General features: G+C 43.1%; 1 protein-coding gene across 2 annotated transcripts in view; it reads right to left on the bottom strand.

Moving 5' to 3' along the window:
* The window catches only part of AGMO (alkylglycerol monooxygenase), a 367919-nt gene extending 358844 nt beyond the window's left edge, over positions 1-9075 (bottom strand). The window contains exons 1-2 of one of the 2 annotated variants that reach the window (XM_075589124.1): positions 8988-9075; positions 8441-8595 (exon numbers count right to left, since the gene is read on the bottom strand). In XM_075589124.1, coding sequence (XP_075445239.1) covers positions 8441-8566 — 126 coding nt within the window. In that variant the 5' untranslated portion in view covers positions 8567-8595; positions 8988-9075. Of the gene's footprint in view, positions 1-8440; positions 8596-8732; positions 8757-8987 lie in introns of those variants that run through there. The other variant, XM_075589125.1, reaches the window with a different exon arrangement.
* Between the last annotated feature and the right edge of the window lie 5762 nt (positions 9076-14837).

Below are 14837 nucleotides of genomic sequence, written 5' to 3'. Positions count from 1 at the left end.
CTCACACACCATCATGGGGCCACCACCTGCACTATCCTGTTCAGCCACCCGCACACATCTTCGGCTGCCCACCCGTGCACATCTTCTTGGCCGCCCCTCGCGCACAGCTTTTGCGTCCTCCCGCGCACAGCGTCTGCCGGCCCGCGCACCCAGTTTTCGGCGCACGCTGCCTGCGTCCCCCTAAATAATCTTGCACCTCATTGCCCCCCCAGTTTGCGCACCACTGCATTACAACACACACTCTCTCAATCAATCACCACATACATACACTCACACTCACCACATACACTCAATCAACCACACACACACACACACACAATCAATCACCACACACACACGCACACACACACACACACTCAATCCCCCCCACACACTCAATCCCCACACACACACTCACACACTCAATCCACACACACACACACAATCCCCCCCACACACACACTCAATCCCGCCACACACACACCCACACCCACACACACACACAATCCCCCCCACACACAATCCCCCCCCACACACACACACACACTCAATCCCCCCACACACACAATCCCCCCCCACACACACACAAACTCAATCCCCACACACACAATCCCCCCCCACACACACACACTCAATCCCCCCACACACACACTCAATCCCCCCACACACACTCCATCCCCCCCACCCACACTCAATCCCCCCACACACACAAACTCAATCCCCACACACAATCCCCCCCCACACACACAAACACACACAAACTCAATCCCCCCAACACACACACAAACTCAATACACACACACACCTCTTTCACCTGGGGGGGGGTGACATGCTCCGATCCCCCAACCCCCCATGCTGCTGAAAACTGGTGCGGGAAGCAGACAGGAAGAGAAGGAGGGGCTGTCTGTGTGCAGAGAGAAGCCCCGCCCCCTCTGCAAGACAGACATAGAAGCAGCAGCACAGAGCTTCTGGCCACCCGTGCACAGCTTTGCCCGCCCCCAGGTTTCCCTGCAAGCAGCCCGCGCCCCCCCTACATAATCTTGCGCCCCCCAGTTTGCGCACCTCTGGTCTAAATGAGCAGAGCCAACCTTTCTTCCAGAGTGTAACTGATAAATTGTTGAAAGAAAGAGGAGGTAACCTAATTGTGGGCGGTATTTTAATGCTGTCAGTGATCCATTTTTTAATAAATCTTATCTTCATCAGATAAAAGGTACTGTATAATCAAGATCTACACAGAGAAGCATAGAGCTGTTAAAAGAAACATTGTGTTTGTTAGCAAGCTGGAGGTTATTTAACCCCACTGTGAGAGAATTTCTCTCACCCACATAACTCTTTCTCAAGAATAGACTAAATTCTAACAAGGGACCATATGATGGACAAGGTGTCTGCGGTGGCGATTGAAGATATAATCATATCAGACCACGCACCAGTATGGTTAGAGATTTTTAGGATTTAGGGAACACAAAAATAGGATCTCAAGATTTCCATCTTATCTTCATAATAATGAGGAGTTTAAAGCTTTCCTCCTCAATAGCAGGTACTATTCAAGGAAACAAACGCTATACACCAAAATGAGGGGAAATTGTAATGGGATACCGCTAAAGCGGTAATGAGAGGCACGAGTCTAACATACATGAACAAACATAGGAAACAAACAGAAGCAGAATACATTAAATCTAGCAAGGAACTGAAGAGGGCGTTCTGTCACTTCAAACAAAATCCCACCCATAAAACAGGGACAAATACATGGAAGCAAATAATGCATGGGAAATATGGCTACACAGAAAGGAACAAAAAAAGCTCAAATTTAGAGATCATAACCTTTATAAGTACGGTAGCAAGGCAGGTAAATTATTAGGAAATGTAGTTAGACTATGTACAAAGCCAAAACATATAGTTAGGATGCGTAAAGCTTCAGGTGAACTAACATCAGCTCCTGAAGAAATATGTACAGTGTTTAGGGACTTTTATAAAAAAAAATTGTATACTACCTGTTTTTACAGGGATTAAAGTTCCCCAAAATAACGAATGAAAAGCAACAAGAACATACCACTCCAATTACCAGGGCTGTCATAAAGAAACTTAAAAATGGGAAGGCACCAGGGTCTGATGGCTTTACGGACGAATTCTTTAAGATCTTTGGGCCAGACGCAGGACTACCCCTGCAAAACGCCTTCAAAGAGATAGTACAGTAGAGGCAACTCTTATTCGAACAAAAACCAGTGGCAATTCCCCAAAAAACCCAGGAAACACCCAGGTACATGCTGGGTACATGCCTTAAACTTTCCTTAAACTAGCCCCAGCATTTCTGCATTGATTAATGGCCTATCAGATTAACAGCGGGGGTCCCTGGCAGTCCCATTCAAACTGAATGGGACTGCCAGTGATCCCTGCTGTGTTAATCCTATGGGTCGTTAGTCAATGCAGAAATGCCTTAAACGTGCCTCAAACTAGCCCAGAACATACCCAGCACATACCCAGCACATACCCAGAATGTAACCCGGCTAGTTTACGGCAAATGCTCGAATAAACGTTGCCTCTACTGTAGATAGAGGGAAATATTTGGAAACCGGAAAAACAGCATTCATCAGAATTTTACATAAAGAAGGTAAAGACCCTTTTGTGCCAGGTTCATATTGACCCATATCCTTATTAAATCAGGATCAAAAATTATCTCAAAAATTCTGGCAGAGAGGCTGGCCGCAGTATTACCAGGCCTGATCCATAAAGATCAGACAGGGTTTGTAAAGGGTAGATCTTCAGTGAAGAACATAAGAAAAGTATTAGGAAACCTTTATTGGACGAAATCAAATCCACAAGATAATAGGAACATTCTAATTATTTTGGTAGACGCAGAAAAACCCTTTGATAATGTTAGTTGGGAATTTTTATTTGATATACTTCAAAGAATGGGAATATCGTCATGTTTCTTAACATGATTAGAGCTATGTATGAGGGAACAAAGGCACGGATCATGGCAGCGGGAATACTCACCCAGGAATCCAATTTATACAGAGGAAAAAGGCAAGGGTGTACCTTGTCGCCATTGCTATTCAACATGGCAATGGAACCTTTGGCTACGTTCCTTAGGGACATGGGAGACTATAAAGGCATTGAAATAGGAAATAAGGAAGTGAAGTTTGCTCTTTTTGCAGATAACCTTCTGATGTTTGTTTCTAATCCGGAAACAGCGGTTTAAAAAATGAGACACAAAGAATATGGAAAATGTATGGGGTTTATAGTTAATGCCTACAAAACTGAGATTCTAGTGCTGTCTAGCAACAATAATGTTAGGTGGGAGGAAGACCTCCCTTTTAAAAAGACAAGACAGCCAATCAAATACTTGGGGGTTAATATTGACATCGACCTAGAAAAATTGTAGGCATGCAATTTTAAATCAATCATAACCAAAGTGATTAAAGAGCTGGAAACTGGCAATGCCTCCCAATGAACATAGCGGGTAGATGCCAACTCGTTAAGATGACCAGCTTTGCAAGGATTATATACCCATTGCAGATGCTGCCTATCCTGGTTCGCCATGCAGACATACAATTGATTAATAGTGCAATACATAAGTTTATATGGAACAAAGGCAGAAATAGAATTGCAATGTCAAAACTATTTCTCCCAAAGGAACTTGGTGGAGTGAGTTTACCTGACATTAGAAAATAAGATTTGGCAAGCATAGCCACAGGCGTATTGGAGGCTGGCTAATGGACAAAGAAATATATTCCTGTCAAAAACTTGAGGAACAAATGGTGCTCCCAATGACGCTGAAAGAGATCCTACACATAACTTGGGGAGATACCAGTATACTTTTAGTAATTAGAGGGATTCCACTAATAAAAGATACATGGGCCACATGGAAGATGCTGAGAAAAAAGTGTGGGATATCCTACAAAATATCATTTTCTATACAAGGTAACATGAAACATGAACCAGGTTGATCTCAAAATATGTCTAAGACATGGGAATCCAAGGGAATAAAAATATAGGGCAGCTGGTAGATACAGAACGGGAACACTTTGTCATTTGAAGAGCTCAGAGTTAAGAAGGAATTCCCACAATCTCACTACTTCCCCTACATGCAGCTCATATATTACTGTAAGAGTCTAGAGAACTATAAGAAAGAGATATTAGAAAACAACATGTTTGATAGCTACTTAGGACAGAAAATAATATTACATATTGATCTCTGAATTATATGATTGGATCTTATATAAAGACCATGGCAACCAATTGCAAAAAGAGGCAGCCAAGTGGAACAAGGACTTCCCAGAAATAACTGAAATTGAATATTTGCTGGTAGAATTGGGTAGGACCAAGAAAATAATAATATCAGATACATGGAGGGAATTACAATTTAAATTACTACATAACTGCATATTATGCGTTTGATATCCAATATAAACAGATAGAAAATGATAAAAATAAATGCCAGAAATGTCTGCTTATTAAAGCGGATCTAAAACACTGCCTATGGGAATGCCCATGTATATCTGATTTTTGGACTAGGCTCAAATATATATACATGACATGACAAAAGTGGTAATTGTGACGGAATTTCTTTCGGTTTTATTTGGGAACATTGAGGGGTGGAAAGAAGTTCATAGGTACTCACTAATCCCAAGGATTACTGAAATTATACTCCTGGCAGCTAGAAAGTCTATAATGGGGCAATGGGTAAAGTATGGCCCTCCAAACTTGGAAAGGGTTAAAACATATCTCGCTCTGCTAATGACCTTAGATAAAATGAAAATGGAGACAAATAAGGAACAAAAAACTGAGATTTTTTTTTACAGAATGGGAACCCTTTATTGACTCCCTACCACAGAGTGAAAAAGACCAAATATATCAGGCTTTCGCACACACATCCTAGAGTCTCCTGCGGCATATTGCACAAGGTCATAGATGAGATAAACAGAGGGAGAAAAGAACAAGGTTAAATGGGTATTAAGACAGGAGAACAGTATATCCGAACCTAACGTCTGTAATATGTGTCTGACTAAAGTTATGTTTTGTACATTCTGTGAGTTAATTATTTAATTTAAAAAATGTGTTTTTTGTAGTTATGAATTACGTTTGAGCTTCTGATTTATACCTTTTTACTTATATATTTTTTTCTTTTAAGTAAATTTAAAAATGGACAATTGTAAATACCTGTATGTGTTGAAATCTGTTTACCAGCAATGTTAGAAAATCAATACAAAAACAATGAGAGAAAAAAAGTGTTGCACAGAGTTTAATCAATCTTATAGTAATCTGTGCCTAATGTAACTCCTTCCTAATTCTTCCTAAAGACCCCTCGCAAATCACAAGCTGCCGCACATGGCTCAAAATAAGAACCAATACATTGACGCAAAGAGACACTAGATACCAAATATGCATTAATAATTCACCCCAATGATCCGAACATGCCTACATTTGAAACACTATTAACTGTAACTGTTGTAAAACCTTTATAGGCTACTCGGTTCATATTTAATTAAAAACATGTATGCAAAAAATAATCCTTTTAATTTTGCTCTCTGCTGTGACTTTATGAAGAAATCAATAAAATGATCTATCTATCTACTGTATATACAGCATTATGTGTGTATATATCTATATCTCTATATATCTATATATATATATATATATATATATATATATATATATATATATAAAAAAATATATATACTGTACATATATATATATATATATATATATATATATATATATCCAAACAAGAATGACCTAGGCGCAAGTAAAAACAAGAAAGAGACAAACATAGGGTAATACGTTCAAACAAATGGTCTATTGGATGGTAAGATATGCACTTACAACAGGTAGAATAAAATCAGGCCTTGTATCCACTCTGGGATCAGGAACGATGAATGATGATCCAGGACAGCCAGCAACAAGTCATCTACAGGAACCGTATCCTCGTGTGCAGTGTCACATATAAGAAGAGAAGTGGGACACATACATAGTGTAACACAGTTTATTGTAAAATTAATAAAAAGACATTAAAGTAAAATACTCACACTTTGTGAGTTTGGGTAAAAGCGTTTGAGAATTTAGAGCTTCTCACACTCATCAAGGGTAGGTATCCGTGGACTTATACACAGTTCCAGTTAACTCCTTGCACAATGTCCTTATAACCACATGCGATGTTATTGCCAAACTTCCAAGGGTATGGAGTCATTTATTTATGCACTCTCTGTAATGTCCAGAGCCTCTGAGGGCGGGGTACTCTTATAAATATTGCAAACCCGTAGTTAAGGGCCGTGTGTCTCTGTGACTGCACCTAATGTGCTAGTAGTACTCACGCTACTTCAGGGGTATGGTGTGGCGTTTTTCCCCCTTCGTTGTTGTCCGTTTTGTTGGTCTGCGGACCACCCCGCTTCACTCACTGCTCCCGTCCTCCGTGGCTGTTCGCATGCACGCGGCGGCGTGGTGACGTCACGTCTCCTCGCGAGATTACGTCTCCAAATCTCCCGGTCACTGTGTTAGTCTTCGTCCCTCACCAACTGATGCGAAAATATGTACCGAGCAGGCACAACGATACAAATCACTGCCAGACAGCTGGATATTGCTGGCTAGTGTCCCCAATGTCCTGTGTTCACTCACAATGCTCCAAAAATCACGCCCTACGCGTTTCTCCTTTCGGCTTCGTCAGGGGCTGATCTCACTGTGTGTCCCTATTCCTGTGTAGATATACCCTCCTCCATTACGTGATTGGCTATCTAGTTAATTAGTAATTACAAAAAGCACCTCTCAGATTGGAATTCTCCATTCCGTTCTACATATGAAAGTGTTCTATACGTGTTTAGCTTATTTCCTAATGTTAGCAATTTAAGTACATTTGAGTGTGTTACCAACATGTGAATAAAGCAAGTATTACAAGAGTCTATATATATTTGTTATCATTCTAATTACACATAAACCTCTGATTCGAACTTTATAAAGAGCAATTATAAAGTTCGAATCAGAGGTTTATGTGTAATTAGAATGATAACAAATATATATAGACTCTTGTAATACTTGCTTTATTCACATGTTGGTAACACACTCAAATGTACTTAAATTGCTAACATTAGGAAATAAGCTAAACACGTATAGAACACTTTCATATGTAGAACGGAATGGAGAATTCCAATCTGAGAGGTGCTTTTTGTAATTACTAATTAACTAGATAGCCAATCACGTAATGGAGGAGGGTATATCTACACAGGAATAGGGACACACAGTGAGATCAGCCCCTGACGAAGCCGAAAGGAGAAACGCGTAGGGCGTGATTTTTGGAGCATTGTGAGTGAACACAGGACATTGGGGACACTAGCCAGCAATATCCAGCTGTCTGGCAGTGATTTGTATCGTTGTGCCTGCTCGGTACATATTTTCGCATCAGTTGGTGAGGGACGAAGACTAACACAGTGACCGGGAGATTTGGAGACGTAATCTCGCGAGGAGACGTGACGTCACCACGCCGCCGCGTGCATGCGAACAGCCACGGAGGACGGGAGCAGTGAGTGAAGCGGGGTGGTCCGCAGACCAACAAAACGGACAACAACGAAGGGGGAAAAACGCCACACCATACCCCTGAAGTAGCGTGAGTACTACTAGCACATTAGGTGCAGTCACAGAGACACACGGCCCTTAACTACGGGTTTGCAATATTTATAAGAGTACCCCGCCCTCAGAGGCTCTGGACATTACAGAGAGTGCATAAATAAATGACTCCATACCCTTGGAAGTTTGGCAATAACATCGCATGTGGTTATAAGGACATTGTGCAAGGAGTTAACTGGAACTGTGTATAAGTCCACGGATACCTACCCTTGATGAGTGTGAGAAGCTCTAAATTCTCAAACGCTTTTACCCAAACTCACAAAGTGTGAGTATTTTACTTTAATGTCTTTTTATTAATTTTACAATAAACTGTGTTACACTATGTATGTGTCCCACTTCTCTTCTTATATGTGACACTGCACACGAGGATACGGTTCCTGTAGATGACTTGTTGCTGGCTGTCCTGGATCATCATTCATCGTTCCTGATCCCAGAGTGGATACAAGGCCTGATTTTATTCTACCTGTTGTAAGTGCATATCTTACCATCCAATAGACCATTTGTTTGAACGTATTACCCTATGTTTGTCTCTTTCTTGTTTTTACTTGCGCCTAGGTCATTCTTGTTTGGATTTTCCTTTTTACCAGCCCGTGGAGCGGTAGACCTTTTGGCTGCAGACTTAATCAGGGAAAGCTAGATTGTGAGGTAGTATACCCTCCTATATATGTGGTTTAATATCATTATTTGTCTAATTGTGATTGCGCTTATTGTAGTTTTCCATTTTTATATATATATATATATATGTCATTTTTTGCTGCACAGTTCAATTAAGACAATGTATTACTCTTTGTTGGTATGATTAAATATGTCCAGTCCACACTTTCCCTGAAAATCCCAGACTTCTCACCTTTTCCACGTAATCTGGCACTTCCTCTATGGTTTTAAAGGAGGTTTCATTCGGATGTAGAACATAAAACATTATCCGGATTCCCTGTGAGACAGACAGCTCACTCTGACCTGTGTATCCTCCCATGATTACTGGGAATATACTGTAAGTAGCAGCTGAAAGGAAATAAATTAGAATTTTTGTATTTAGCTATTAACACAGTTTAGTTTGTAGGATTTTTTTTCTAGTCGATTTATATTAATAAATACAGTATATGCAAGCTTTTAATGATAGGATTCAAGCTCAAACATACAGTAAGAGAAAGCTCTCACAGTGTATTGTATGCAGGAAGAAGCTGTGCGATCTTCCTGTTCAACCACGCACTGCAATTTGATATGACACGGAGGAAAAGTAAACCCTGTGATGCAATCTGGCGAAAGTTCACCAAACGTGCATGGGATCCATCTACTGTATTAACTATTGCTGAGTATGTAGATACAATACATGCATATTAAATGAAACCATAGTGCACTACTGTATGTGCAGGGATAGGGTAAAGATTTCCTACCTGTTTCACTGCTGTTTTATGCTATTCAACAAAGGGCATGGGGGTAGAACACCTTATCAAAGCAGGAATACCGGTGTTGTAACAAGAGCAGTGCTAAATTGTACTTTACCCTCTCAATCTCTGTCACTTGCATGTGCACGGATTCAGCCCAACACGGAAAGCGAGAAACTGATCAAGGTGGCATGATTCACGATAGAACATCCTGAAAACATCTGGGGCATGGCAACGATAGCAATGGGATGTTGCTGAAGTGAAACAAGGACAAACTGTATTGTGGAGATGATTAAACCTGGTGACTGTACATAGGGTTAGTATTTTTTGAGCTGAATGGGAAACGCCTATTTTTCTTACACATTTTTGGATATTAACAGTTTAGAGTTATTTATAAAACAATCAAAGTCTACCATATCCACTAATTTAAAACAGAGCTAAAGTATGTTCATCTCAGACACAAGATGGTATGCTCACTTTTCAGTCTGGGCCCCCCTGCTCGCCCCCCCCCTTCCCGGCCCCGCTTACATGATCGCTTTCTGAAGTCACGACATCATGTGATGTCGCATTGCCGAGCAAACGCAACATAATGTGACCCCGCAGCGTCATTTGACGCTGCGCTGTCATGACGACACGTCGCCAGGAGCCGCCGGAGACCAGGTAAACGAGTTACAGAGGCCTCGCGCGTGCTCCTCCGGCATTTAGTTTAAATGCATTGGGGTCTCTGTAAGTGCCACGCCCTCCCCAAAAGATCTCACGACCCACAGTTTGCGCACCCCTATCCTATCGAAACATCACACAATTTAAATTGAAAAATATGTTTACAAATTCACATACTGTAAAGGCAGTCCTCGGTTATCCAACGGAATCCGTTCTGGAAGTAGCGTTGGATAGTGAAACCGTTGTAAAGTGAGTCCCATGTTAATCAGTGGCGGTCAGCGTTGGATAACGCATTCAGGCGTTGGATAACGCATTGCGGCGTCGAAAAACTACCCTTAGGTTTGCATTGTAAAGCGTTGGATATGCCATTCATTGTAAAGTGAACCGTTGGATAACGAGGACTACCTGTATTTAGATATTACTGTTAAAGACATTTTCAGCCGTATTCTATATCACATGCTATTGGTTTAGCACATAATAATTAAGTAATAATCCCAGAAGAAAAGGGCATTACTGGCCAAAGCCCTGTTCTGAGGGGATAATTACTATTATAGGCTAAATGTAGGCTTATTCTTTATTTATTATTTTAATTTTTCATTAAAAAAATAGACACTTTTGTAGTCATATTGATTTTTATCAGCATGATTATCTACATTCTTATGCTTTTAGTGCAAGTTTATTAAAAGAAAATTAAACATAAACACAGTGTCCTCTATATATATAGCTCAACCCCTTCATAGCGTGATCTGCTACAACGTGGATTCGCTTATAACGCAGTGTGAGTGTGGCTCCCGTTTAAAAAAAAAATGTTTGTTTTTTTTGTCAAACTTCCAGAATTTGCCGAGAGAAATGTCCGGCTTCACACACACACACTCACTCCCACACCCACATCACATATTTATAGCATATCCATCAGCAAATGGAATTACTCACTAGGGTTTTGTACATTTAAAATAAGCAGTCTCTCTCTCTCTCTCTCCTTCCTTTTCACACATACAAAACACACTGCAGCACCCTGTAAACCCACACAACTGCAGACACACACACACTCTGCAGCCTTCCTCCACCCTCTACACACTCACACTGCAGCCCTCCCTACACCCAACAGACAGCTGCCCCCTCTACATCAACAAAATAAACACAAGCAGCCCCCCTTACACCCACTTCAGCCCCCTGTAACAACCACTGCAGCCCCTTGTAAACCCATGCATTGCAGACACACACACAAAACACTCTGCACCCCTCCTACACCCACAAAGCGCACACAAACCAACAAAACAGACTGCTGCCCCCTCTACATCCACAAAACACACACAAGCAGCCCCCTCTCTACACCAACTGCAACCCCATGTAAACCCACACACTGCAGACACACCAACAAAACACTCTGCACCCCTCCTCTACCCACAAAACACACACTGAAGACACACGCATTGCAGAACCCCCACTACACCCACACAACACCAAAACCCACACACAGCAGACACACACAAACAAAACAAACTGCTGCCCCATCTAAACCCGTAAAATGCATACCAACAGAAAACACATACACCAATAAAACACTACGCTGGCCCCCTTTTATAACCACAAAACAGACAGCAGACACACAAACCTTCCCCTCACTCTCCTGTGCGGAGCTCTCTGCAGGCAGGGTGGGGGAGGAGTCAGTGCCTTGCTGCTGCCTCCTGTCCAATCACCTCCCCTGACAGAGAGCTAATCTCACTCTTAGTGAATGAGAACTGAAAGCTGATTGGCTGAAAACCTTGGCAGTGTGCCCAAAATTCCGGTCCATTACTGATTGGATAATGCCTGGAATTTTAACCAATTAGAGTGCAGGGATTTCAATAATGTCCGGAATTTAACAGATTTATCCTATAATGTCAGTTATTTCAGAAGCAGTAGCATCTTATATCAACAGATGCCAGATTGCCCATTATGTCCTAAGCCCAACACGTACACATAACTCGTCACCCCTGGCTGGCCGGATAACGACTCAGTTCATATAAATGTAACCCTTTTATTCCATCCCCCCCTAAGTGATCTGGAGGGGGTATTCTCCTTCACTGGTTACACAGGGGTATTGGTGCTGGAACCTGCTGGAACAGGAGGGCTGAGGGCTCCGCGGTGGTGTGGGGAGAGCCAGGACAGGGACAGAGGGTGGGACAGGTTACCTTGATCTGGTCATCTCTGGGTGGTTGCAGCACCTCCAGCCAGTAGGGATCCTCTGGGATTTCCGAGGAGTGACCCCCACTGACACTTCACATACCAGAGACAGGGATTCCACACAGCAGTATCTTTATGTAGCTTTATTTCAGTATATCAGCACAGCAGCAGCATAGCAGCACAGCAGCACAGCATCTCATTATCACAGCAGCACAGTATCATCAGTATCATTCCTGACTCTCTAGCTCAGAGCCCTGGCTAGCATCTTGTTTTTCTTGGCCCCATCCCTCCAGCCCACCATGGGTGGAGGGAGAGAGAGAGTTCCTGTAACTACTCCTCTCACTCAGTAGATCACAGGCTCAACTAACTCCTAACTAACTGGCTAACTGACAATTAATTTAGGAGGTGTGTCTCAATTGGAACATCTCAGGGGAGTGTCTCTAACTTTGAATCATTACAAGACAAAGCCTTATACAGATTGGCCCACACACAGCAGGGGGCGTTCCAACCAATATCCACCGCTTTGATTGACAAACCTCAGGTTTGGGACGAGGACGGCTCCGGAGATGAAGGAGGATCAGGTATTCGATTGAATGCGGTTACCCAGGCAGTGAGCCCAAGCAGGGAGCTTCCTTCCGGCCGCCATGCCGGACGATGGGATGGTCCATGCTGGACGTGGATGAGGGGTAAGTAGACACCACTTGTAGGTCTGGATAGAAGAGTTCATATACCATCGTGAGGTAATGGTGTGCAGCATCATCGGCAGAGACTTGAGCCAACTGGGACAACTTACGCACCAGGGTGTATAAGGTGCGCAGCTCCCCAGTGCTCATTGCAAGGTCTGGTCCGGTGGGGCCATCTATCCCAGCCCGCAGATAAGGCACACAACAAGCGGAGCAACTTCCCAGCAGATAAAGTGAGCCGCCTGGGTAGCCACATAATGGGCAGATCCTGAGCAGTTGGTTCACAGGGGAGTCCCTAATGACTAGGACTCCTCCGGTCAGTTCATAGATCTGTCCTTGGTTCTCCATAGGTGTAGGCAGCAGACAACAGTAAAGGCACAACTGTTGTCTCTGGAGTGCACGTGTATCTGGCTACTCACTTCCTGTGTGCTCCTTCAAGGCACACCCAGCTCCTCCCCCTGGTAAAGAGTATAGTCCAATCCAGAGCAAGGAAAGGGGGAGGGATTTCAGTGGTTCCCGCAGTTTTCTGCAAACTGTTGAGCAGCAAAAGCTTGCAAGTGGATGCAACTTTGGCAGATAAGCACATGACTTCCCTGGTAAGGCGGGAAGCGCCATTTTGAGGTAGCATAGGAGTGAATGCGGCCCCCAGTGATCTGGAGACGCCATTTTAATGCACAAAGTCCATCACCACGCAGTCTCCTTTAGAGCAAAAACCGCCATCCCTTGAGGACTTGTGAGACAGGCGTGACCCACTTTCTTCCATAAGGGGCCACGCAAAGTAAAGCACAATTTCCTTTTTGCAGAGTACCATGCGCCCTGAGGTAGCTTCAGGGGGCTCCTCCCGAACCATTACAGCAATAGTCCTGTTATTGCCTGGATGCACAGGGGTCTCTGATCTCACTGCAGATGCCCTGTCCCCATCTCGCCGATACAATGTTGGGGAGTACAGAAAGGTATCCACACCCCCCAGGTCCATATCCACCAGGGGGAAACCCCAACTGCAGTGCCAGAATGGGCCTGCGGGCTCCCTGGTGTAGCTTCAGGGACCCGATATTCCCCATCCTTTTCCGGTTTACTCATGATAGGCAGGGTACCCACGCTCCCTGAGCCATAGCCCCCTCAGGGAGTCGCCCCAAACCTATTACGCCAGGAGGGCGTGGTGTCACAATGACACCAACTTTTATCAACACATTTATATTTCTGGGTACTTGATTGAACAAAACAAGTTGCAAAATAAATTGTGATTTATTTCCTTAATAGACAAACACACGACATCTGCAGAATACACTTAAAACAACACTCACAGGAATCAGGGAATGAAAGAAATTGTCCTTTGAAACAAAAGAAATTGTCCTCTGCTTGCAAGCGCAAGAAATGCAGCCTTGGTTTTAAAAGTCCTGTGGTTATGTGGTTATTAACCCCTTCACCCCTGGACTGGTTGCTGTACTGGAACAAAGTCTTGCATCTTTACATCATGGATTAAAATTCAGGAATCACACTGGGAATAAATGGGAAGCCACCTTTATAGACTGCCCAAAGCTGTCTTTAACATGTGGATCAATCCCCTGGTGGGAACAAAAAAACCCATGAATAGCCAAGTGACCCACAGTTCATAAGACCGGTCAAAAGGGCTGTCCGGTGGGCAGGGCGCATGGGTCAGGGTGACGCCCATGCCACTTAGCATACCTGGGCTACACCCATAACTTGGGGCCACTAAGTCTGATTTTTGACTCGGAGGGGTCACTAGCCTGACATCTGCTGTGCATCAGTATGTCAGTTTTGTATACATTATGGGTCTCTGGGTCTTGTCATAATTGACACTCTTTTAGACAGGGGGACTCTAAATCTGTGGGAGCCTTTTGAGGCTCCATCATAAAAATAATTACAACCCTTTGAGGCTTGGTCAAAAAAATACCGAAGCTCATTCACCCATATCACAGCTGGATGTCCAAGTAATTCCTGCTTGGACTTACAAAAAAATACCTCCGGACTTACATTTAAGATCTTCTATCATGTGTTGGTTAGAGGGTATGGCAAGCAATGCATCTTGCTTTTTCCCTCGCAGACAGGGAATGGCCTGCAACTGTAACCCTTTTATCCCACCCCCCCTAAGTGCTCTGGGGGGGGGGGGGTATTCTCCTTCACTGGTTACACAGGGGTATTTGTGCTGGATAATAAACAAAAATTGTGAGGCGCTACTTGTGAAGGTGAATATATATATATATGAATCTCAAATATTGTGATAATTTACTAGAGTGCTCAAATATTAAGAAAAATGGCAAACTTTGCTGCTCAACCCTCTTAGGAGAAGATCCAGTTTTCTCCTATTTAGAATGGTGTGGAGAAACTT

The sequence above is a fragment of the Ascaphus truei genome, chromosome 2 (genome assembly GCF_040206685.1).
Source record: "Ascaphus truei isolate aAscTru1 chromosome 2, aAscTru1.hap1, whole genome shotgun sequence".
NCBI classification, from domain to species: Eukaryota; Metazoa; Chordata; class Amphibia; order Anura; family Ascaphidae; genus Ascaphus; species Ascaphus truei.
The sequence above is the reverse complement of the archived record's forward strand: the minus strand, read 5'-3'. Positions and strand labels throughout refer to the sequence as shown.